This window comes from Podospora bellae-mahoneyi, chromosome 6 (genome assembly GCF_035222275.1).
Source record: "Podospora bellae-mahoneyi strain CBS 112042 chromosome 6, whole genome shotgun sequence".
Classification (NCBI taxonomy): domain Eukaryota; kingdom Fungi; phylum Ascomycota; class Sordariomycetes; order Sordariales; family Podosporaceae; genus Podospora; species Podospora bellae-mahoneyi.
In genome coordinates, this window is record NC_085885.1 from 1832598 (window position 1) to 1852507 (window position 19910).

General features: G+C 52.9%; 10 protein-coding genes across 10 annotated transcripts; 5 read left to right on the forward strand and 5 right to left on the reverse strand.

Moving 5' to 3' along the window:
* Positions 1-391: 391 nt before the first annotated feature.
* QC761_602200 (uncharacterized protein) lies at positions 392-2769 on the forward strand. Its single transcript, XM_062880675.1, is given in 4 exon segments — positions 392-1167; positions 1231-1341; positions 1410-2014; positions 2019-2769. Coding segments are annotated over 3 exon segments (306 nt in total). The 5' UTR covers positions 392-1160; the 3' UTR covers positions 1598-2014; positions 2019-2769.
* SYF1 (pre-mRNA-splicing factor syf1) lies at positions 1909-5108 on the reverse strand. Its single transcript, XM_062880674.1, has 3 exons — positions 4824-5108; positions 4590-4760; positions 1909-4532 (listed from the first exon to the last, which is right to left on the reverse strand). The coding sequence occupies exons 1-3, from the start codon at positions 4869-4871 to the stop codon at positions 2283-2285; spliced, it is 2469 nt and encodes an 822-aa protein (XP_062729478.1). The 5' UTR covers positions 4872-5108; the 3' UTR covers positions 1909-2282.
* A 151-nt stretch (positions 5109-5259) lies between these two features.
* Positions 5260-7885, forward strand: VMA8 (H(+)-transporting V1 sector ATPase subunit D). The gene is made up of 5 exons (XM_062880673.1): positions 5260-5508; positions 5586-5698; positions 5781-6176; positions 6242-6282; positions 6332-7885. The coding sequence occupies exons 1-5, from the start codon at positions 5494-5496 to the stop codon at positions 6556-6558; spliced, it is 792 nt and encodes a 263-aa protein (XP_062729479.1). The 5' UTR covers positions 5260-5493; the 3' UTR covers positions 6559-7885.
* On the reverse strand, positions 6655-7836 carry QC761_602170 (uncharacterized protein). The gene is made up of 3 exons (XM_062880672.1): positions 7702-7836; positions 7294-7607; positions 6655-7234 (listed from the first exon to the last, which is right to left on the reverse strand). Exons 1-3 carry the CDS (start codon positions 7728-7730, stop codon positions 6831-6833), a joined length of 747 nt encoding a protein of 248 aa, XP_062729480.1. The 5' UTR covers positions 7731-7836; the 3' UTR covers positions 6655-6830.
* Positions 7886-8243: 358 nt separating the features above from the next.
* QC761_602160 (uncharacterized protein) lies at positions 8244-11231 on the forward strand (the record flags this gene model as incomplete). Its single annotated transcript, XM_062880671.1, has 1 exon — positions 8244-11231. The coding sequence occupies one exon, from the start codon at positions 8244-8246 to the stop codon at positions 11229-11231; it is 2988 nt and encodes a 995-aa protein (XP_062729481.1).
* A 541-nt stretch (positions 11232-11772) lies between these two features.
* Positions 11773-12762, reverse strand: SEN34 (tRNA-splicing endonuclease subunit; the record flags this gene model as incomplete). The annotated part of the gene is made up of 1 exon (XM_062880670.1): positions 11773-12762. One exon carries the CDS (start codon positions 12760-12762, stop codon positions 11773-11775), a length of 990 nt encoding a protein of 329 aa, XP_062729482.1.
* Positions 12763-13542: 780 nt separating this feature from the next.
* ELP4 (Elongator subunit elp4) lies at positions 13543-14709 on the reverse strand (the record flags this gene model as incomplete). Its single annotated transcript, XM_062880669.1, has 1 exon — positions 13543-14709. The coding sequence occupies one exon, from the start codon at positions 14707-14709 to the stop codon at positions 13543-13545; it is 1167 nt and encodes a 388-aa protein (XP_062729483.1).
* Positions 14710-14822: 113 nt separating this feature from the next.
* On the forward strand, positions 14823-16008 carry RPB8 (DNA-directed RNA polymerases I, II, and III subunit RPABC3). Its single transcript, XM_062880668.1, has 2 exons — positions 14823-15410; positions 15468-16008. Exons 1-2 carry the CDS (start codon positions 15064-15066, stop codon positions 15574-15576), a joined length of 456 nt encoding a protein of 151 aa, XP_062729484.1. The 5' UTR covers positions 14823-15063; the 3' UTR covers positions 15577-16008.
* On the reverse strand, positions 15765-17211 carry QC761_602120 (uncharacterized protein; the record flags this gene model as incomplete). The annotated part of the gene is made up of 2 exons (XM_062880667.1): positions 15765-16868; positions 17162-17211. The coding sequence occupies 2 exons, from the start codon at positions 17209-17211 to the stop codon at positions 15887-15889; spliced, it is 1032 nt and encodes a 343-aa protein (XP_062729485.1). The 3' UTR covers positions 15765-15886.
* Positions 17212-18846: 1635 nt separating this feature from the next.
* On the forward strand, positions 18847-19452 carry QC761_602110 (uncharacterized protein; the record flags this gene model as incomplete). The annotated part of the gene is made up of 1 exon (XM_062880666.1): positions 18847-19452. The coding sequence occupies one exon, from the start codon at positions 18847-18849 to the stop codon at positions 19450-19452; it is 606 nt and encodes a 201-aa protein (XP_062729486.1).
* Positions 19453-19910: the final 458 nt, after the last annotated feature.

Sequence of the window (19910 nt, forward strand, 5' to 3'; positions counted from 1 at the left end):
CATGAAGCTAAGATAACGGAGGCCTCCCGTCTTATGCCATCAATGCAGTAGTTGGAGCACGCGACAGGTTGCAAGAGATGGATATCGAGATCGAGTTGACAAACCCAATGCCAATCTAGGTAACCCGGATCTCGTACAACATCTCGTATGTAAGAGGCAGCAAGAAATCTGATGATTTCTCTTGTTCCACGAAACGTAGGACCTGTGATGGCAATTGCAGGTCAAGCAATGAAACGAAGCGCAGTGCCGGTGCAGCATGCAGCAAGCGCAGAATGCATAATCCCACCGAGGGGAGCTTTCCACCTAACCATGACGTCAGGCCAACCATCTGATCAAATCGACACCATAGGTAGCTTGCCCCCTCAATAAGAGCAATAATTTAGCTGATTGAAGATCAACTAGTGAGTCGCTGTCCAAAGGCAATGAATGACAGGTTGCCCGTGCATGGCGTTTTTGCACAGCCTCCCTCCTCCCCTCCGCCCCCTCTCCCAAACTTCCCAACAAGACCCTTCCTTTGACACTTACACAGCGGCTCGCAAGTCAGCCCTTCTTCTCCCAAGAAAGAATCCCGCAGGTCGTGTGATGCCAACCAACCCTTGTGAGACGATCGACGGTCGGGGCAAAAGAAAGCATGGGATGAGAGGTCCCTCCGTCAGAAAGCTAATGTCCTCAAACAAAGGACAAAGATGAGGGGCAGCCTCCCACCACACACACACTTGAGAGGGAGAGGGGGCAAAGTAACCCCAGGGTGTCCGTGAACTGAAGCCACATTACTCCATCATTTGTCTCCTCCCTTCCTATTTCGGATAGCAACAGAGAGATAACAGGAGAAACCCTTACTCGGTGACCACCCGGTTGGAAAAGCTAGGTTGTAGTCGTACCTCCCTCCTCTTCCGATCCGATCCCAACGTTCCTTCCCTTTGAATGGATATAATAACCCTTTCCCATCCCGCTTTCCCGAATGACCCCTTTCACCATCTCCGGGACCTCCCAAGTTCTAGACCTTGTTTAAATCTTCTTCCCAAACATCATTCGTCCTTTTTGATCAAACAGCAAACCTGAACCATATCGGTCAAACCACCTACATATCTCTATTCTTTCGCTTTATACTACAACGACGTCACACCTACAATCACCTACGCTAAACCACAACCGCAACAATGGCTGGTACGTCCTCCTCCCCTCCCCCCTTATCATCAGCCAATGCTAACCACCTCCCGACGTAATTAGACTCCCGCAACCCCTCCACAGCCTCCAACACCTCCCCAACCACAACTAACTTCCCCATCTCCCCATCTCCCACCTCCCCAAGACGCGACCGTCGCGACAGCGACGAGTGGGGTAAGCCCATTTCCCATCCCCTTGCCCCCCCCTTTTTTTCCCGTTCACTAACAATCTCTCTCTACCAGACGCCTCCAAAGTCCCCCCCTCCCGCTTCCAAAAGCGCAAAGGATCAATCTACGCCGTCCCCGGCTCCCGCGACGGCCACGTCGACTCCAACTACGCCCACAAGTTCCACGAGCTCCACGCCGAAAAGGGCTACACTGGGTTTGGCACGCCGAATTACAACCAAACCACAGCCACAAAGAAACAGTAGGAACTTTCTTCTTTTGTTGGGTTGGAGACGGTAAAAGGGGCGTTGGTGGGGGGCACTTCTTGGCTTTTTGGGAATAGCAACAACAATGCAGTGACTGAGGAGAGAACAGGGTTGGATGAACAGTGGGAGATGGCGCATGGGGATATTCGGATGGTGGACAGGGAGGATGTGAGGAGGGGAAAGATGTCTTGTTGATGTGTTAAGGGAGGAGGTTTGAGTTTGTTAGGTGTTGATTGGAGTTTTCGTGGGAATTATGAAACATTGGGAGGGCAGAATGAAATGAATACCTAGCAATATGATGTTTTTTTTTCTTGAAAGAGAAGATAAATATGCTGTGTTGTGTGTGTGTGCAAACTTGTGTTTTTCTCCACGATAAGATCCCAGATCCTGTCGAGAAAAGAAGAAGTTGGTAGGTAGGTAGGTAAGTAATAAATAACACATTTGTCAAGGTAAAAAGACAAAAAGAAATGGTTTTGTTTGTAACTTTGCCTTGTTTTTCCTCCATCCCCCCAAAGACAAATAACATGACGAGAAAATATTTGAGAAAATACGAGAGTGATGACCACAAAAGAAACAAGAAAAGAAAAAAAACGCCCAGCTTTGATGTGTCGGCAACCCAATGCAATCTAAATAACATACAGGTTAAAAGCAAGAAGAAGAAGAAGAAAAAAAAGAAGAGGTTATTTCATTCCATATCATCAAGCTCGATAGCATCCGGGTTTGCCACCTCGACCACCTTGGGAGCAACCACACTCCCCTTGATCCCCTCGCTCGCCGCAACAAATCCCGCCGGGGCACGAGCCTGCCGTTCCAGCTGCTCCATCGCGTCCGTCACCTCCTGATCAACCTCTCCTCCTCCTTCGACGTTCTTGGCCTGCTGTGCTCTCGCCAGCGCCTGCGAGGCAATAAAGTTGACATCGGTGTTGTACTGCGCCTGCACCGACCGCTTGATCCGCAGCATCTCCTTGAACGTGTCCTCATTGCCATGCTGCACCTCAAACTGCTCCCATTTTTGCCAAAACCCCGGGTTTGTCCTGGGATCGCAAAACTGGGATCCATGGCCGTAGATGGCCCTTGCCCGGTCGATTTCCCCAAGACGTTTTTCCATGTCCGCGAATTTGAGGCACATGTCCTTTGCTTCGTTGTCGGGGAGGGTGGCGATGGCGCGCTCGTAAATAGGGCGCGTGGATGGGAGACCGAAATTAGAGGCCGACTTGGTAATATAAAAATTAAACATGTCTGCCCTGTCCTCGTCCGACACGGCACGCGTTGCCCGCTCATAAATGCGCATCGCATGCCGGGCTAGACCGCGCTCCTCTTCCAGGTTGCCATACATGAGGTAGATCACCTTGGCGAACTTGGCCGGGCAGTCTTCAACGGCTTGTTCAAAGAGATCTCTCAGACGCTCGATACTGATCTTGCGGTCGACGGCCTTGGTTAGGTAGAGGTTCCATAGCTCAAAGGCTACGGGGTAAGAGAAGAGATCAAGGCCGCGCTCGTAGATCTTGAATGACTCTTCAAAGTACTTGTGTTCCTCGAGTAGGTTGGCGTAGTTGACCACAGTCTGGGGGGTGGCGATGCGGAGCTCGAATATTCTTTCGTAAATCTTCTTGGTTTCCTCCAGGGTGCTGACGCTCTCGACGAGGTCGACGTAGAACGACCACAGCTTCCAGCTCTTGTGTACTCGCTGTTGGGGAGATAATGTCTCGTCAAAGTAGTCGACATTGGATCTCTTGGGGGCTTGGACAGCTTTGGCCATGATCCGGACGGCATCGTCAAAGTTCTCGTTGCGGAGTTCCATCTCTGCCCACTCGATCCACATGTCGGCCAGCTCAGCTACCGACTTGAAGGGCACCTTGACCGCCTTTTCCATGATAGTCCTCGCGCTCCGGATATCCCCTCCGTTTTCGTAGAATTTGGCATAGTTAACCCACAACTGATGGAACGCGCCAACGGCCTTCTTTGGCTGAATAGCAGCGATGGCATCCGTATAAGTCTGTACAACCTCCTGCTTGTTGTCTCCCCACAGAGCAACTCTCTTCTCCCACTCGGTGACATTGTTCGGGTTCTGTCGTAGTAACACATCGTTCAGGAGGAACGGTCGTCGGTCCATCAGATGCTCAAATCGCATCATCCTGATATCCAGATCAAAATCAGCCACCTCATCCACCACGCCCTTTTCCGCCCGTCCCGAGGCCATCTCCATCAGTGCCCCAATGACAGACTCCTCAAACTCAGTGTACGAGTCAAAAATGAGCGTAAAGTCCCGGACCGTCATAACTGTTGTGATGCCCTCCTCAAAAACATCTCTTGCCCTCTCAAAGCTGCCCCTTCGAATCCAGTAGGTTGCCAGGCCGCACCACAATTTCCCGCGCTGGTCCGCGAACCGTTCGATTCCGCTCCGAATGATCCGTTCCACGTCAATGCCTGTTTCGTGTCCCGTTTCAATGTCGACAGCGTGCTCCACCAACAGATCCACCATCTCGCTCCAAAGCTCATAGTGCCCCTTGCCATTCTTGCTCTGGAATCGTGGGTTGTTGAGAATGTCGATGTACCTCTTGACTGCCTCGGTGTACAGCTCGCTCTGAATCAAAAGTTCGATAAAGTCTTCGGCATCCTCCGGGTGGACCTGTGTGTAGCGCCTCCAGATCTTGACAGCCGTCAAACCCTCGGCCGAGTTGGCGAACGGTCGGTACAAGGCCCATATCCTGTTGTGTTGTGTAATCGGAAGTGCTCGGAGTGCGCGGTCGAAGGTGTGTCGTGTGAGGGTGACGAGGGGCTGCTGCATGAGGAACTTGAGGTACATCTCCCAGATGCGCGGCATTTTGTTGAGGAGGATCAGCGCCCGCTCAAAGAGCGCATTGACCTTTTGGTATTCGGAGGTGAAGATGGCGGCATTGAGCTTTGCGACGTGCTTCGTTCGGAATCGTAAATACTGGTTGAGGGTTAGAACATGCTGACTTGGCATCAAAACTTGCGAGGAATAACGTACCATTTTCCACAGCTTATAGGAGCGCGGCAATTGGATACATGCCCTCTCCATGACGTAGGCTTGCTCGCGAAGTGTCCCATGTTGAATCTTGTAGTCAATGTAGGCGAGCCATGGCTTGGTGCTGCCGGGGTTTCGTTGGATGTCTTGCTCGTAGGGGTAGTCATCATCGGACTGAAGGGCGCAAATGTTAGCATTGGTTGATGTTTCCGCAATCCCAGAGCCGGAAAAACATACCACAAGCGCCAGATCAGGCTGGCGGTCAGAAGAGAGTGCCAGCGCCATCGCGGGACTCGATCGTCTTCAGTAAGGAGCCAATTGGGGGGTGGGCGCCCTCAGCGGCAGAGCCGAAGAGCAGAAGAAGTAAAAAGAAAAGTCCTAGACGTGCCGTTGCCACGACATCACTGCTAGGTGTTGTCAACGAGGTAGGTTTGGCGCAGACAGTAACAATCCGACGACGGCGTGATTTGACGAGTTTCGGCACTGCTTTTTTCCAACTCCTCCAACAAGTCTGGCGATTGGGCGCGCGCTTGAGGGAGAAGGGTCACGTAAAGAAAGCACAGACCAGGTCATTATAATTGCACTAATTAGCGGGGAGACGCCGCACTACGTAGGTAATCAGCACGGGCCAGTTCCAGGTCCAGGGGATGTGCTGTTAGCAGCAAGCAACCTAGAAGGCTTCCGTCACCCAGCTGTCGCAACAAGCTCCAAGAAGCTCCACACCTCACGATCCCACAGCCCATCCCTCTCTGTCCAGCTGCTGTGCGAACGACAACAGCCATATCTCGCCGAGCCCTGCATCTTCCCTTGACCCCTAGAGACCACCATCTCATCTCTTTGTATCACTTCTGCACCCTTTCACTACAACACTTGGAATTCTCCAATTGCCCGATAACCACCCGCAATCATGTCCGGCGCAGCAGTACGTTGGTCCAAACACCCCACTGTCTCCCCAATATCAATATCACGATAACTAACCACCCAACCCTCCCCATCCAGGACCGCGAAGCCGTCTTTCCCACCCGGCAATCGCTGGGTATCATGAAAGCAAAGCTCAAAGGCGCCGAAACAGGTCACAGTCTCCTCAAAAGAAAGAGTGAAGCTCTCACCAAGTCAGTCTCCCGTCCCCATTCCCCTCCCAGGCCCCCCCGAAACCATACCTAACCTCCCCGTCCCCCTTCCCCCCCCCCGCAGACGCTTCCGCGAAATCACTCGCCGCATCGACGAAGCCAAGCGCAAGATGGGCCGCGTAATGCAAATCGCCTCCCTCTCCCTCGCCGAAGTCACCTACGCCGTCGGCGGCAACATAGGGTACCAAATCCAGGAATCCGCCAAATCCGCCCGCTTCCGCATCCGCGCCAAGCAGGAAAACGTCTCGGGCGTCCTCCTCCCCGCGTTTGAGAGCTACCAGACCGAGGGGAACAACGACTTTGCCATGACGGGTCTCGGCAAGGGAGGTCAGCAGGTGCAGCGGTGTCGCGAGACGTATGCGAGGGCGGTGGAGGCGCTCGTGGAGCTGGCGAGCTTGCAGACGGCGTTCGTGATTTTGGACGAGGTCATCAAGGTGGTGAACAGGCGAGTGAATGCCATGTAAGTGACAGACCTGAGATTTTTAAGAGTGGATGGGATGGGTTGGGGTGCTAACATTTGCTTAGTGAGCATGTCATTATTCCCAGGACGGAGAATACCATCAAGTGTAAGTGGAACTCCACCCTGTTTTAGATGGACTGTGCTGACTTTCCCAGATATCAACTCGGAGCTTGACGAACTGGACAGAGAGGAGTTTTACAGATTGAAGAAGGTTGCCGGCAAGAAACAGCGAGACACAGCCGAGCAAGATGCCGAGATGAAGGCTAGGAAAGAAGCGCAAGCTGCAGCTGCAGATGAGCAGAACCAAGCGCCAAATGCCGCGGCAGACGACGCGCCAGCTGATCTGTTGGCTGCGGAGGAGGATGAAGATGTCATCTTCTAAGGGAGTTGTTGGGCTTGGACCCTCGAGCGTTGTTGTCACTGTCGCATGTTAGAAGGGCGTGGTTAGAGTCATTGGTCAGCACATTGTTTCATTAGGCACAGGCGCAATCCGGGAGTTGCTTGTTTCCACGTTTTTATTTCATTGGGTATCTCTAATTCCCTTCGGTGAGGGATCAATGAGCCGATTACGCTAAACCTGTACCATTCGGAGCATTACATCCTACTTTACCTATCAAACCAGTTATATGTGGTACCTTAACTCCAGCCCCCAGCTTACTGGCGCTGGTACGTGACCTTCATCGTCTTCTCGCCATTCTTCAGCGCCATGCCAGCAGTATTCTCCTTGGCAGTAATAGCCCCGGCTTCCGCGTCGTACTCGACGAAAGCAATCCCGCTGCGACCAGGGACAGTACGGACTTCGCGGAAACCTTCGAAGCGGCTGAAAATACCAGTGAGCTCATCCTTGCCAAAGTCGTCGGGGAGGTTCTGAACGAAGAGAATGCGGTTGGGTGGGAGGTATTCGTCGGGTACGACAGCGGCGGCACCAGCACCGGTGGACTTGAGGCCGGCACCACGAGCGTTCTTGGTTGGGCGGCCACTGACGGCGGTTTCGGCACCTGGAAGAGGACGCTTGAGGCGCTTTTGCTCTTCGGCTGTCTCGAGCGCCTTCTTTTTGTCTATTGATAATTCATGTTAAAACCAAGTTCAAAACGGAAAAATGTTAACGAGGGCATACCCTTCTCTGCCATGCGCCGGCGCTTATGGGCATCAAACTCCTCCTCGTTGCCGGTCTGTTTAACGGTGGCATCGCTTCGAGTGCGGGCAAGGGCGACTTGCATGGGCTTCTCGAACAACTCGAACCCCTGGACTTCTTCGATAGCCGCGAGGGCGGACTCGGGCTTGTCGAAAACAACAAATGCCTGGCCCTTGGCCCTGAGGTTGGTCTTAACAACGATATCGATCACATTGCCGTACTCGGAGAAGATGGCCATGAGGGCTTCCTTGAGCGGTTCGGGCTTGACGCGCTCTTCGAGGTTGCGCACGTAGACACTATGCGATAGAGGATTCTGTTAGTTGATTCCAATGCGACGCGATACCTGGGATGGCTGATGCCTTGTATGTGTCGGAGTGCAATGACACATACGTGGCGATTGGCTGTTGTCCTGAAGCCATTTTTTATCTTTGTGAAGATGTTTATGATCAGGCAGCAACTGCTGATTTGTTTGCAAAATGTTGAATGTTGTGGTTGAACTTGGAAAGGTTTTTTGATGATTGGAGGATAAGACATGAAGTTGGAGATTGGAGACGGTGCCAAAACAAAGTGGGCCTTGGTGGGCACTAGACACATGGTCCTAGCGTCCTTGCAGCTGGCGCGGGGACTGCCCCCACTGGAGAACCACCTCCAGGGCGCATGCATCCCGCTTCTCCCGCTGAACCAGCGTCACGGTGTGCAGCAACACACTGGGCAATTCCGACCAAGGAACCAACAAGTCATTCCCCTTCCTCTTCAACACTTCCCAACTTCTTCTCTTCCAACTTCTTGGGGCTCCCCATCTTGTCATCTTTGCTCCAAAAATGCGTGAAGAGACCCGGTGAGCAGGCGCATGCTTACACACACGCTGTGTACGCTATTCTACTCTTTCAACTCGTTTCCGGCGGTCCGAGGTCCTTTGATATAAGCCTACCATGGACGAAACGATACCACAAGCCGTCATGGCAACCACCACACCCTCTTTCGACAACACCAGTGTGTGGCATAACTTTACACTATGGACAACTCAGCATCTCAAGATGAGTATGAACATGTCGAGGCTCGCGCCGTCGCTGGAAGACTTGGTGTTGGCAGGACCAAGGATGGTCATGAAGCTGGGGAAATTGGGCTCTTTTATCTCGTTTCCAGATGCGGTTGACAACTTTGGACAACGAACCATGGCCGATCCCACCGATGCGGGTGTCTTTTCGTCGGCACTCTCGTCCTCGATCAGCAGCACGACAGCCAGCATACTTAGCGACGTCGCATCCTCTTCCGCCACTGCCACCGCCGCCGCCGCCTCTGCTGCTGCTGAAGATCCTACCGCCTCGGTATCCCGCTTCTCGATGGAGGGAGCGAGAGGAATTGGGAGCGTTTTGAGCTACGCAACAAGCAAATGGGCCATAACTTGCATTGCGATGGCTATCCTCTTTAATCGGACGCACATATTTGCCGCGACTCGGCGTCGTTTACGACTTGCATGGCATATCCGGGTGCTGCTTCGACTCCCAACCATCTTGCTCCTGCTCTGGCAGGCTCGCAGACTTCTCCAGTCCATTCAGTGCCAGACCTCTCCGGATTTCGCCCACTTGCGGTGGGGCGATCCTAACAAGAGCTTCGACGTTATGTTCTCCGAAGCAAACAGCTTTTTTCATGGACTGAGCTCAACTTTGCTGTTCGGTGCCAGCGACGAGGATTCATGCCGTTCTGTCCGGATGGTACCATGGTATAATCAGGAACAATCGGAGCTCGTTGGCTCCCTCTCCCGATTATGGCCACTTTTCCTGACGTTTTGCTTTGGCCAGTTTATGGAAGTGCTTTCGTGCACTGTACAGGGACGCCCGACGGGCACCGAGACGGGCACAACGCTCTTTGAACAGTCTCTGGCTTTTGCAGAAGCTGATGCTGCTATCAGTAGCCAGCTCGGATGGGGTCTTTTCGCCTCCAATGCTTCTAAAGCAGCAGCGGATGCTAACATGGGCACCAAGATTGCCCTCACACGTGCCATGATCATGAAGCGCGTCAACACACCCCCTGAAGTATTGCTGGTCACTTTTATCTCAACCATGAGCTACGTCACTAGCCACATATTGGGATTGCTGAACTTGCAGCCAAGATTCCGTCTGATCAGTACCGGATTCTATGGGCTTTGTTCAATGGGGTGCATGGTTTGGAGTACATTCAACTTTTCTGTTGACGATCCCACTAGCCAGGGGCTGTTGAGATATCCCACGGTGTACATCATCGGAATCATTCCTCACACTCTCATCTTGATTGGCATCATTTCCTGTGCGGTCATTTACTTCGTGGCCCTGACACTTTCCGCTCTCGCTGTGCCCGAGGCTGGGACCGGCGGCGAGACGGAACAGCTTACCTTCAAGCAGCGCTTCCTCCGTGCTCATGCCAACATGCAGGCAAACGTTTCACTTTCCGAGATCCGGATTAGGATGGATATGGACTTTTACACCGCGCTGGTCCGGGCTGGCTTTGGTGCCATCACCATGGCTAGCGAGGCGGTTTATCTTAATGAGGACCACAAGGTGAACTTGAAGCGGTATACCTGGCTGGAAGAGGACCGGTTCCGTGAGATTGAGGACCTGAAGATGCAGTGGATCGGAGGCATTCCTGGATCTCGGTTTGATACGGTCGGCACGATAGGACTTGTGCCGGTTAGAAATGGGCAACCGGGGGTCAACAATGGGTATGCCAGGGAGAAGTCGGCGCAGCAGGTTTCCAAGAAGGACGGCACTGGCAGGAGGCAGAGGGATGGGGTTGGGGCTGCGGAGAGGAGTTCCAGGTGGCTCATGGCGGTTGATTACATGATGCATATTTCACGTCTTGTGGTGGTTACTTGGGCATTGTGTACGGTCAGTTTTCTCAGGTTTGTTGGTTGGAGGAACCCGCCGCGTTGGCTGAGGGGGTTGTCTGAACGGCCGAAGAAGTCGGACGGGCGGGATAAGAAGGGGAGGTCGAGACAGAATGGGGAGTCGTATGCTGATATTCTTTCTCCTGGCAATGGGGGTTATTTTACGATTCCACGGGACGACCAGGTTGATGTGGAGGAGCTGCTCAGAAGCAGGATGGACAACCGCAACGAGGCAGAAGTCGACACCAAGCTCTACAGCTACTTCTTGCGGGATGGCTGGTGGGGGAATAAGGACACCAGCGGGGAATACGTCCCCTCCCACCCTTTGATCACGGCCGGCAATGAGGAGGTCGATGTCAACGACCCTGACTTTGACACGACAAGCATGATCTCCACGACGGAGACCTCTGTCGAGAGTGACTTTGGCTGGGAGACTGACAATGACAACAACAACGACTGGCTTGACGACGGGCAGCGAACACCCACGCAGCAAAACCCCGGCACCGAGCTCAGCTCCTCCGCTCTCGTCTCTGTCCTCCAGCGATCAAGGGAACCCTCCCCCGTGTTGGACACCCCCATCGACCCAACCACCCTCGCCCGACTTTTACACCCCCAGTCCGCCGCCGACCGAGACGAAGCCCAGACCCTGGCCGCCCATTTATCTTCCGGCACGATAATGACGCGCTCCAAGTACAAGCAAGCGCTCCAGCGGCAGCGAGCGCAGATTTTGCTCACCAACCTTAACCGTGCCAACCCGTTGCAGAGGATGAGTCCAGAAGAGGAAGAAAGACAGCTTGAGCAGCTGCTTCTCACTCGGCGGTCGGAGGCGCAGGCGAGGGGAGGGCAGGAGTCGTGGAAGGAAGGGGGGGCGGGGCTGGGGGCGGAGGGGCCGCAGTGTGTGGTTTGCCAGTGCGCGCCGAGGACGATTATTGTGTGGCCGTGTAGGTGTTTGGGGTATTGTGATGATTGCAGGGTGAGCTTGGCGATGAACAATTATGACAAGTGTGTTTGCTGTAGGAGGGAGGTGAGTAGTTTTAGTAGGATTTATGTTCCTTGAGGGGGGGATAAACAGCGAGGGAAGTGGGAGGGGGGGGGGTAAATCAGGTGAGAGCAGGGGGGGATATTGTTTTTAATACGGATCTTGTTATGGGAAGAAAGCGTTTACATTTTGTGGTGGCAGTACATGAGGTGGTTTACACATCTATGTCCAGAGAGCGAGATTGCGGTTGATGATGTTGGTCTTTTTTCCTTTAAATATTTTTTTTTTGTAAAAAGAGTTCTCATACAGAAAGTACAAATTTGAGCATTTCCATCCTGTCAATATCCGGGTGATCAAGATTACCTACCTACATGCCGAAGTTGTCATGTTTCAGGTGCCGAGCAAGAAAAACATGCTGATGGAGGTGTATTTTGACTCGGGACCGTCTACTTCCCAGTATCAACGAGCTACTCAGACACTACCAGGGCCTCGAGAAGTCAACCGACTTGGATTGGACATCTTAATCCATCCCACATCATGTTTTCATCAAAAGCAGTACATGTCATGAACAGAAGATACAACAGACAATTAAAAAGGGTATCATTGCTTCGCAACACATCTACATGCCCGCCCACTCAACACAAAACATCCTCACCTCCCCCTTCCCACGTTTCTTCCCTCCCTCCTCCTCTTCCCTCTCCGCCCCAAACATAAAACTCTTCTTCACCGCTGTCCCCAGCCGTCCACTAGTAACAATATCCAACATCGGAATCTTCTCATCCCATCCATAACAGCTACTCAAATAATGAGCATGAAACTTGAAGGGATCAGACGGATAAACCGAATACCCTCCACCGAACCTGAGCCCCGGCGTGGTGAAATAGCCTCGTTTGTTCAGCTCCCTGTAAAAAGCAGACGGCTCAGGCAAGTTCTCATCAGCAATAGCACCACTAGTGCCCGCCGGATCAAGCATCGCATTGCTAGTCGAAGGCGTAATGGCAGGTAGGGCTTCCTTGGGCGCAGGCTGCACAGCAGTCGCCGTCTCAAAAAGCGAGTCACCACCACCACCACCCTCCTCAACCTTCTGCACCTTCTTCTTCCCCTTCCCCCTCTTACCCTCATGCATCCTCCTCACCGCCTCCTTCTCCTCATCAAACAGCCTCTTGGCCGCCACCCTCTTCTCCCTCAGCTCCCTCAAATACACCTCCCTCCTCTTCTCCCCTACACCCGAGCTCATTTCCTTGAGAAGCCTCAAATGATCACCCGCCTCATCAGCAACATACCCCGCCCCTCTATCAACCACCAACCTCGCCTCCTCCGCCCTCAGCTCCTCCGGCATACTCAGAAACAAGTTCTGCGTAGGGTTCTGCGGCATCGTGCCTGTCAGCACCCCGCAGAGCCCAAAACTCCGCCTCAAGACCATCACCGCGTCAATGTCAAAGACGAGGTACCGGCCTGCGATCAGCGAGATCCGGACAGGAGGGTGGGTTGGGGTAGAGGTAGAAGTGGCCATCTTGAAACAACACTGATCTGTAAACAAAGTTAGAAAGAAACTCATTTGAATGGTTTTGTACATAACATAAAATGAAGAGAGAGAACCAGATATCATAAGCCTTGGACTAGTTCGCGGTCATCACAGAGTATTCAGTGGATTGACAGATTGATACGAAGATTTGTATAATCATGTAAAAGAGGTTTCTCTCTCTTCGTTGTGCTGTAAGGCGGGGTGATAGTAGAAGTGAAAGTCGACATACCTTGTGTTTGGCGATGCTGCTCTGAGGAAGAGAGCAGCAACGTTGGAGAAGAAAAAGGATTTTGGAGGTGAGTTGCTCTGGAAGCAAATTTATGGGACAGAAAATTTTGTGGGGCTCCACTATTCCAGAACAGAAAAAAGTCGGCTTGGCTGATTTTCCAGAGAGAAGGGGTCCGTGCAGGCAGATATAGATGATTATCATCAGCTACTAGCTACACCGGGGGCTGTAACGGTCGTACATACATTGCAAGCCACAAATTCTCTCGACCCAAAATTGTGAGAAATTGTCAAGATTCAAGATATCACTGAGCATTTCGATGCCCACTGAAGCAGCCCAGTTCCAACGGCCATGTGCCATTGTCATTTTCAAAATATAATCTGCTGCCGGGGCACAGCATCGTGAGGTTGGTCGCACAGCAGTGCAAAGTAGCTGCATGATAGATCACAAAGCGTCATGACTGATCGGCCCGATGGTCCCGTCTTTGAGGGGCAGTGTGCCTCAACTCGAGTTCTTGTTGGCCATGGTTCTCGATACAACCATTGTGAGGATAGGTCGGACCAAAGGCGAGGTCAGGACCCGAGTGTGGGAGAAATTGGGATCAAGATCTGCCTGTCCGAAGCACCCATGGCACTCGGCTAGAAGTCAACCCCATCCCTGACCGTACCAGCAGGTGACTTCTCCTTCTTGTTCTCCTCCTCCTCCATAGGCGGCAAGCTATAAGGCTTGATATTAAGACCCTTCGTCGCACTCAAGCTAAACGAAAGAGTCTCCCTAAACGAGCTCGTCTCGGCTCCACCACCTCCCTTCTCATGATAAATCGGTAGCGTATGTGCCTTCAGCAGCCCCTGTGCCTGTTCAGTCTTCTCAGATGAGCTTGACGGAGGAGCTGCCCCAGGCGTAGCCGGTAGAGGAATCAACTCAAGCACTCCATCACACAGCAACTCCATCCACCTAACCAACCCTGAACTCCTTGGGAACAGCGACGTTTGTAGAGTGATAATCGCCGTCAACTGGGTGCTGTACCTTCGTAGTAACGCCCTTAGAGCATGCAAGAATTGCAGCACTTCGGATGGAAGACTGCATTGTGGTGCGTAAAGCTCTGGCAGCAAAAGACTGGGGATAACCACACGGTGAATATTGCTTGAGGGCGAGGTTTCGAGCTTCGTCTGCAGGTGTCTGATGATGGCTTTTAGAGGAGATATACTCGTTGGCTGAGGTCTGGCATCAAACAAAGGCGGGCCAGTGCTCGGTGTTGGATTGAGTGACCCTTTACAAACAGCTGGCTCGAGGCGCTTGGCGAGATCGAACGAGTGGCAGAAGGTGGGCTGGTTGGCATCTCCTCGTGGGGTATTTCCTGACGCTGCTGAGTTCCCAAGAGCTTCGTATCTCCATGCAATCTTCATCTTTTCCTCTTGTGCCGGTGGTGGTTTTTCTGACTTTGATTTCTTGTCGGGTTCGGCTAGGCCCGGGAGGTTCCTCCTCCATTGTGGTGGGTAGCCGACGAGGTGTACTTGGTGTCCTTGGACGAGGCCTTCGGCAGCATAATATCTGAGTAGGATACCTGAAAAGTCTGTCGTCCCTTGTTCTTCCACCAAAAGACAGGTTCCAAGTGGCAACCCACTGTGACCAGCAAGGAGTTGATCTAGCGATGCGGTTCCGGTAGACGTTGTTGGTCGACCGTCCAGCGGCGACGGTCTCACACCCGGCGGTGGTGGTTGATTCTCGGCATCTGGTTGCTTTGCCGATGGGATGGCTCTCCCAGGTCTCGAAGACAGTACTGTATTTCTCTTGACGAATGACATGTTTAAAGATTGGTCCAAAAAGTGTAGCTGTCGCGGAAGCTATGGAGGGGTCAATTGGAGGGGTTGATGACCGATAAGCTCAAAAAGTTTCGATATCAGTTGCAAGGGACAGCCCCGCCGCCAGCCTCAGTGACAAGGACCCCTGCCCGTGCGGCCCCCACCCGTTTCCCCAGACCTTGGAGCGCTAGTCGTTTTCAGCCTTGGGATTTTTTTGACTTCAGTCGCAACCATCAAACACCGGCCCATCACACAAGAGCTCTTGAGTCGTCCAGCACAACCAATTGCTTTATTCTCGCCAACCCCCTTTACCCTCGCTTAACCACCACCGCCCCTCCCCCCAATACCACAATCAAAATGGCTGGCCTCGGTTCCGACGCCCAGCTCTTCGAGGACAACTTCCGCGTCCACAAGCTCTCCGACAAGAAATACGACCGCGTCGACCGCATCTACGCCACCTCGGAAGACAAGTCAATCGAGATCACCCTCGACATCAACAATGAGCTCTTCCCCTGCAAGGAAGGCGACGAGCTGAACATGCTCATCGCCACCTCCCTCCACTACGACGGCACCAAAGACGACGAGCGCGGCTGGCGCGACGTCGCCAAGATGGGTGCGAGCGAGGGCTCGCTTGCCGACCAGTACGACTATGTCTGCTACGGCAAGATTTACAAGTTTGAGGATGGGGAGGACGGGCAGACGATGTATGTTTCGCCGACTGGTAACATGGAAAGTAACGGCTGACACGAGTGGAAATACAGCAAGGCATACATCTCCTTCGGCGGGCTGCTGATGTCTCTTGTCGGGCCTTACAAGAAGCTCACCCCGTTGAGGGTGGAATACGTCTACCTCTTGGTTCGCAGACGATGATCAACTTGATTATGGACAGCAAACCACACCATCGGACGAGAGCGCTCATGTTGGTTAAACGAGAGAGGAAAAGACTTTGCTTGCGTCTATAATATGAAATCTATCAAAGGAATAGCCATTTCTCCAAGCGCGCCCGCAACCAAAGACCCTTTCGAGAAGCAAGAAGAGAGAGAAGGAGTAGTACAGCATGGGGAATCTGGCGTTAAGGGTGCAAAAGGAACAAATTTATGGACAGGAACAAAAAAAAAAAGCTGGAGGATGGGGGCAATGACAGAAGAAATATCCAGACACGGAGCTAGCTTCTTGTTCTTCAACACCTCGTATCAGGATGCTGGTAATCCCAGTGTGGTCCAGGAAAGGGAATGAAGCGATGGGCCCGGGCGCAAATCTGATCATAGTATGGCTCGTTTTCCGGAGTGTAGACACCGTGTCTCGCAAGGAAATCGAGCATGACCATGGCGCAATTGGGTTTCCACAACCCTTGGGCAAGCTGCTCCTGGATCTCCTCCACCGTATGTAGACTAAAGCTCTCCACCTCGCCATCCTTGGGCTTGGGGACGACGCTCCCATCAGACGGCAGTTCGAGATCATAGACCCATTGGCACTCGGGGTAGATGTACCCTGGCTCTCCTCCTGACCGTTCATCCGTGATGAAGATGTAAGTGACAGTGCCGGTTTCCACCGCGCTCCGGCGCATGACATCTTCGGGGAGGGACGCCTCCTCGTCAGCCTCGCGGATGATACATTCGAAGGGATCCTCGTGGGTCATGAGCCCGCCGGCAACGGTGTTGTCCAGCATGCCGGGGTAAGTTGACTTGTTGCTGGAGCGCTTGGGGACCCAGATGCGGAAGTCGTAGACGCTCGTGTTGTCTTTGCGACGGAGGTAGGCCGTCATGTGTACTCCGTAGCGAGTGGTGCCAAAGAGGCCCATGGCTGCTCGCTCGATGCTCATGAGGAGCTCGCCGTTGCGGCCGTAGACGGGCCACATTTCGTTGCGCCATCCTCTGAGGAGGCGGAAGGTTTGGTTCTTGCGCCAGTAGGAGGTCAGTTGGGCGGCTTGCTTGGTGCGCTCTTCGTAGGACTTGAGGTTCTGCCATAGGGCGGCGGTTCTGGCGGTGGGGTTGATATCGAGACGGCCGCGGATACTGGCGGGGGTCTTTCTGAGGGCATCGAGGACAGTGATGGGGAGGTAACCGATAGGGAAGGCGCCTTGGTCATCTTCCCAGACGAGGGTGTAGAGTCTGCTTAGCTGGTCTGCATATCCTCTGGGGTTCGTCTCGAGGTCGGGGAAGCTGCGTCATGGTGTTTAGTCAAAATATTCTGTGAAGTTTATATGTCTCAGATCTAGACCCGCGCGTGCGTGGCGGCAGAGGTGGCAGATCCGGCAGGTCTCACAGATGCCAACGTCGCACAACGTCTCGGTAAGGCAGGCTTTGGGGGCCAAGCATGATGAGAGGCGTCGGCACATCCATTCAACGCGGCCGGCTGGATGAGTAGTGCCAGCTGCAGGGTCGCCGGCTGGAATAGCTCGTTGCTAAGAAGAAAAGGGTGTGTAGCTGCACGGAATAGGATATTGTGAACTCACCCATCACAGTCGTTCACCATGTCAATGGTGGCCAACCGCTGTTGTGTCATGATTACTTTTTGGCCACGAGTTTGGCTGCTCAGCACGTGTAACTTTCGGAACTGTCTCGAAGATGGACTGAGAAACAATGGCTCTCTTGCGACGGATGCGCGCCGGTGAAGATGAAGTTGCAACGACAAGACTTGGGTTCCGTTTAAATGGAGAAGTGGATCGAAGACTGTGCGGTGCGCGGCGCTGCACGGCAATGAGACCAAGACTCGGTCTCGCAACAACTTTAACAACCGAGTCGAAAGAAACAAGCTTTGAAGGGAACAGAAAATCAGAAAGAAGGCAGGCCAAGATCCAGATGATGATAATAATGATGAGAACAAACAGGCAAACTGAACAGCCAAGCAGAACCAGCAAACGGCGATACATGCGAGATATAAGCTGATATAAGTGGGAAAAGGCTTTGCCTGATACCGGGCCTACCTCCCGTCCTAAACGTTAGTCCCGTTCATCACAGCCCTCCCGCTGTGCATCCCGGACAGCCGGGCAGACGGACAATGGGACAATGGGACAAGGATTGGATTTGCAGAGGTGAGGGATGATGAGAGATGGACGGATGGATCCTACCTGGCTCTTGCAGGTGGTCCCCAGTAGGACCAACGCCGGGTGGCATCCATGGTTCACGACCTTCTCCAGCGGGAAAACAAACAGGGATTGCGATTTGCAAGGAGAGGCAGAGCTGATGGAGCGATGGAGTGATGGAGTGATGGAGGGATGAAGTGGTGCATATGTGAGTGAGGCCGTGACCTAAGCGTATGCGACACCCCCGCCGCCGTCCGCTGGCAGTGCTGCAACTGAACTGAACCCCACTGCGGGCCGGCACAGCACAGCGTCCAAGAAATGCTTCGAGTTCTTGACATCTTCCAGTTTGTCTTGGCACCTTTGTGTGGAGCGCTCTAGAACTGGGAAGGTGATTCTGTGGATTCGACTTCTTTGAAGCATGGTTGATTTGATTTGCACTAGAAGCACGCCAGGAACAACTCGAGACGTCTACCGGCCGATCATATAGGCCTGGACCCAGTCACCGTTGACAAATACTGGCAAACTATTCAACTCACACAACACTCATTCATCTGCATTGCATATACATGCTTCCCTAGTAGAGACGACCACCACGAACGACAGCTCCTCACCAAAGCCTTCGTGTAGCCATCGGTACCACCAATCCTCGCATGTGCCGGGGAACACACGCGGACCTCCTGGGCACTTATACAGCAGCTTTATCGATTTGGGAGAGCGCATGATCTGAGTTGAGCACCCAGTTCGAGGCTTGCGATTGGTTACCAAACACATCGACCGTGGAACCACCCAATCCGTCAGCATCTCGTCATTAACCACCACACACCGAGCAAAAGATAAGATCGTCTTTTCACAAGCCTCGGCCTACCAACCATCCGAACCCACGGGTTCTCTATCCGGCGGCATTAAACCACCCAAAACGGCTACCTACCTTGTCAGGTAGTCACCTGAGCAAAAGCCCAACTGTCAACCTAACCCCCACTCATCCTCCCGAACCACCGGACGGAATTATCCCGAACTTTGAAAGCCCAGGCAGGTTTATGCTCCCGTAGTGTAGCCAGCCTCGTCACACACCACCATTCATCCCGCTTGTTGTGTTGATATCTCACCCATCAACAATGTCCCAAACCTTCGGTCTCGTCCCCGCCGGCCAACCCGTCATAACCACCCCAACAAAAATTCTCTCTGACACCTCCTTCATCTACTCCATCCCCCCCTCCCCCAACACAAAACCCTTCTCCCACATCGTCGTCTTCCTCCTGCCGGGTATAACCCTCCCCCCCGCCCACGCAGCAGCAATCCACCTCCTCACTCCCCCCACGGACCCCAATTCCGGTCAAGAATTCGACATTGCCTTTCTCGGCGCCCTAGGCCACGGGAAACCCTCTGCAATCTTTAAACTCAGCAACGACACCTCCAAGGGGGTGGCAATAGGAATAAGCGTCGAGCCAGAGGCGGCCGTCGGGTTGAAGATGCAGGAGTTGGCCGAGAAGCAGTCCAAAGCTTTGGTTCCAACAGCAGCAGGGACGGGGAGTAATGATGGGGGACAAACGTTGCAGTTGGCTCAGAGGATAATAAACAATGCGTTTAACTTTTTGAGCAGTTACTCGGGCAGGATGCACAACGGGGAGGAGGTGGTGCCGATCAAGGCTTTTGAGCAGTGGTGGAGGAAGTTTGAGGGGAGGGTGAGGGCTGATCCGGCTTTTCTTGAGAGGGATGTTTAGGGTATTGAGCTTTGAGGAATGGGGGTTAGATGACAGAGGGAAATTAGCCGGGAAATGTATGAACTGAAGAAGGAGGTTTGGAGGGTGCATCAAAGGAGCCAGTGTCTTAGGGGGAGTTCAGGGCTGCTCTTTTTTTTTTCCGGTTCATAGAATAATGTTACATCCAAAAGAATTGTTCAAAAAGAAGTTAGTAGGAGAGGCACCTACTTTGGGCTAATTAGCAGTAAGTATGGATTATTAACCTCGACATGGGCCTTGGTGCAGGATTGCATAGACTGGAGAGAGTGATGGGGAGTATTTGGACAAATATATATCCAAACAACCCAAAACTAGACATGACAAAATCGCAAGCATGCCAAATATAGTCAAGCAATATCCGATGGAAATGCATCCCTTGAATCGAAAGAATACTAAACTCTTAAATGCTAAATGTCTTTGCCCATCCCAAACAACAAAAA

Coding starts and splice junctions, on each gene's coding strand:
- VMA8 (XM_062880673.1), top strand. Junction 6,177..6,241: donor AACAGGCGAGTGAATGCCAT/GTAAGTGACAGA, acceptor ACATTTGCTTAG/TGAGCATGTCATTATTCCCA. Junction 6,283..6,331: donor GACGGAGAATACCATCAAGT/GTAAGTGGAACT, acceptor TGACTTTCCCAG/ATATCAACTCGGAGCTTGAC.
- RPB8 (XM_062880668.1), top strand. CDS start 15,064: ATGGCTGGCCTCGGTTCCGACGCCCAGCTCTTCGAGGACAACTTCCGC. Junction 15,411..15,467: donor GGGGAGGACGGGCAGACGAT/GTATGTTTCGCC, acceptor GTGGAAATACAG/CAAGGCATACATCTCCTTCG.
- SYF1 (XM_062880674.1), bottom strand. CDS start 4,871: ATGGCGCTGGCACTCTCTTCTGACCGCCAGCCTGATCTGGCGCTTGTG. Junction 4,761..4,823: donor AGCCTGATCTGGCGCTTGTG/GTATGTTTTTCC, acceptor TGCGCCCTTCAG/TCCGATGATGACTACCCCTA. Junction 4,533..4,589: donor CCTATAAGCTGTGGAAAATG/GTACGTTATTCC, acceptor ACCCTCAACCAG/TATTTACGATTCCGAACGAA.
- QC761_602170 (XM_062880672.1), bottom strand. CDS start 7,730: ATGGCTTCAGGACAACAGCCAATCGCCAC. Junction 7,608..7,701: donor GGACAACAGCCAATCGCCAC/GTATGTGTCATT, acceptor TCTATCGCATAG/TGTCTACGTGCGCAACCTCG. Junction 7,235..7,293: donor CCGGCGCATGGCAGAGAAGG/GTATGCCCTCGT, acceptor AATTATCAATAG/ACAAAAAGAAGGCGCTCGAG.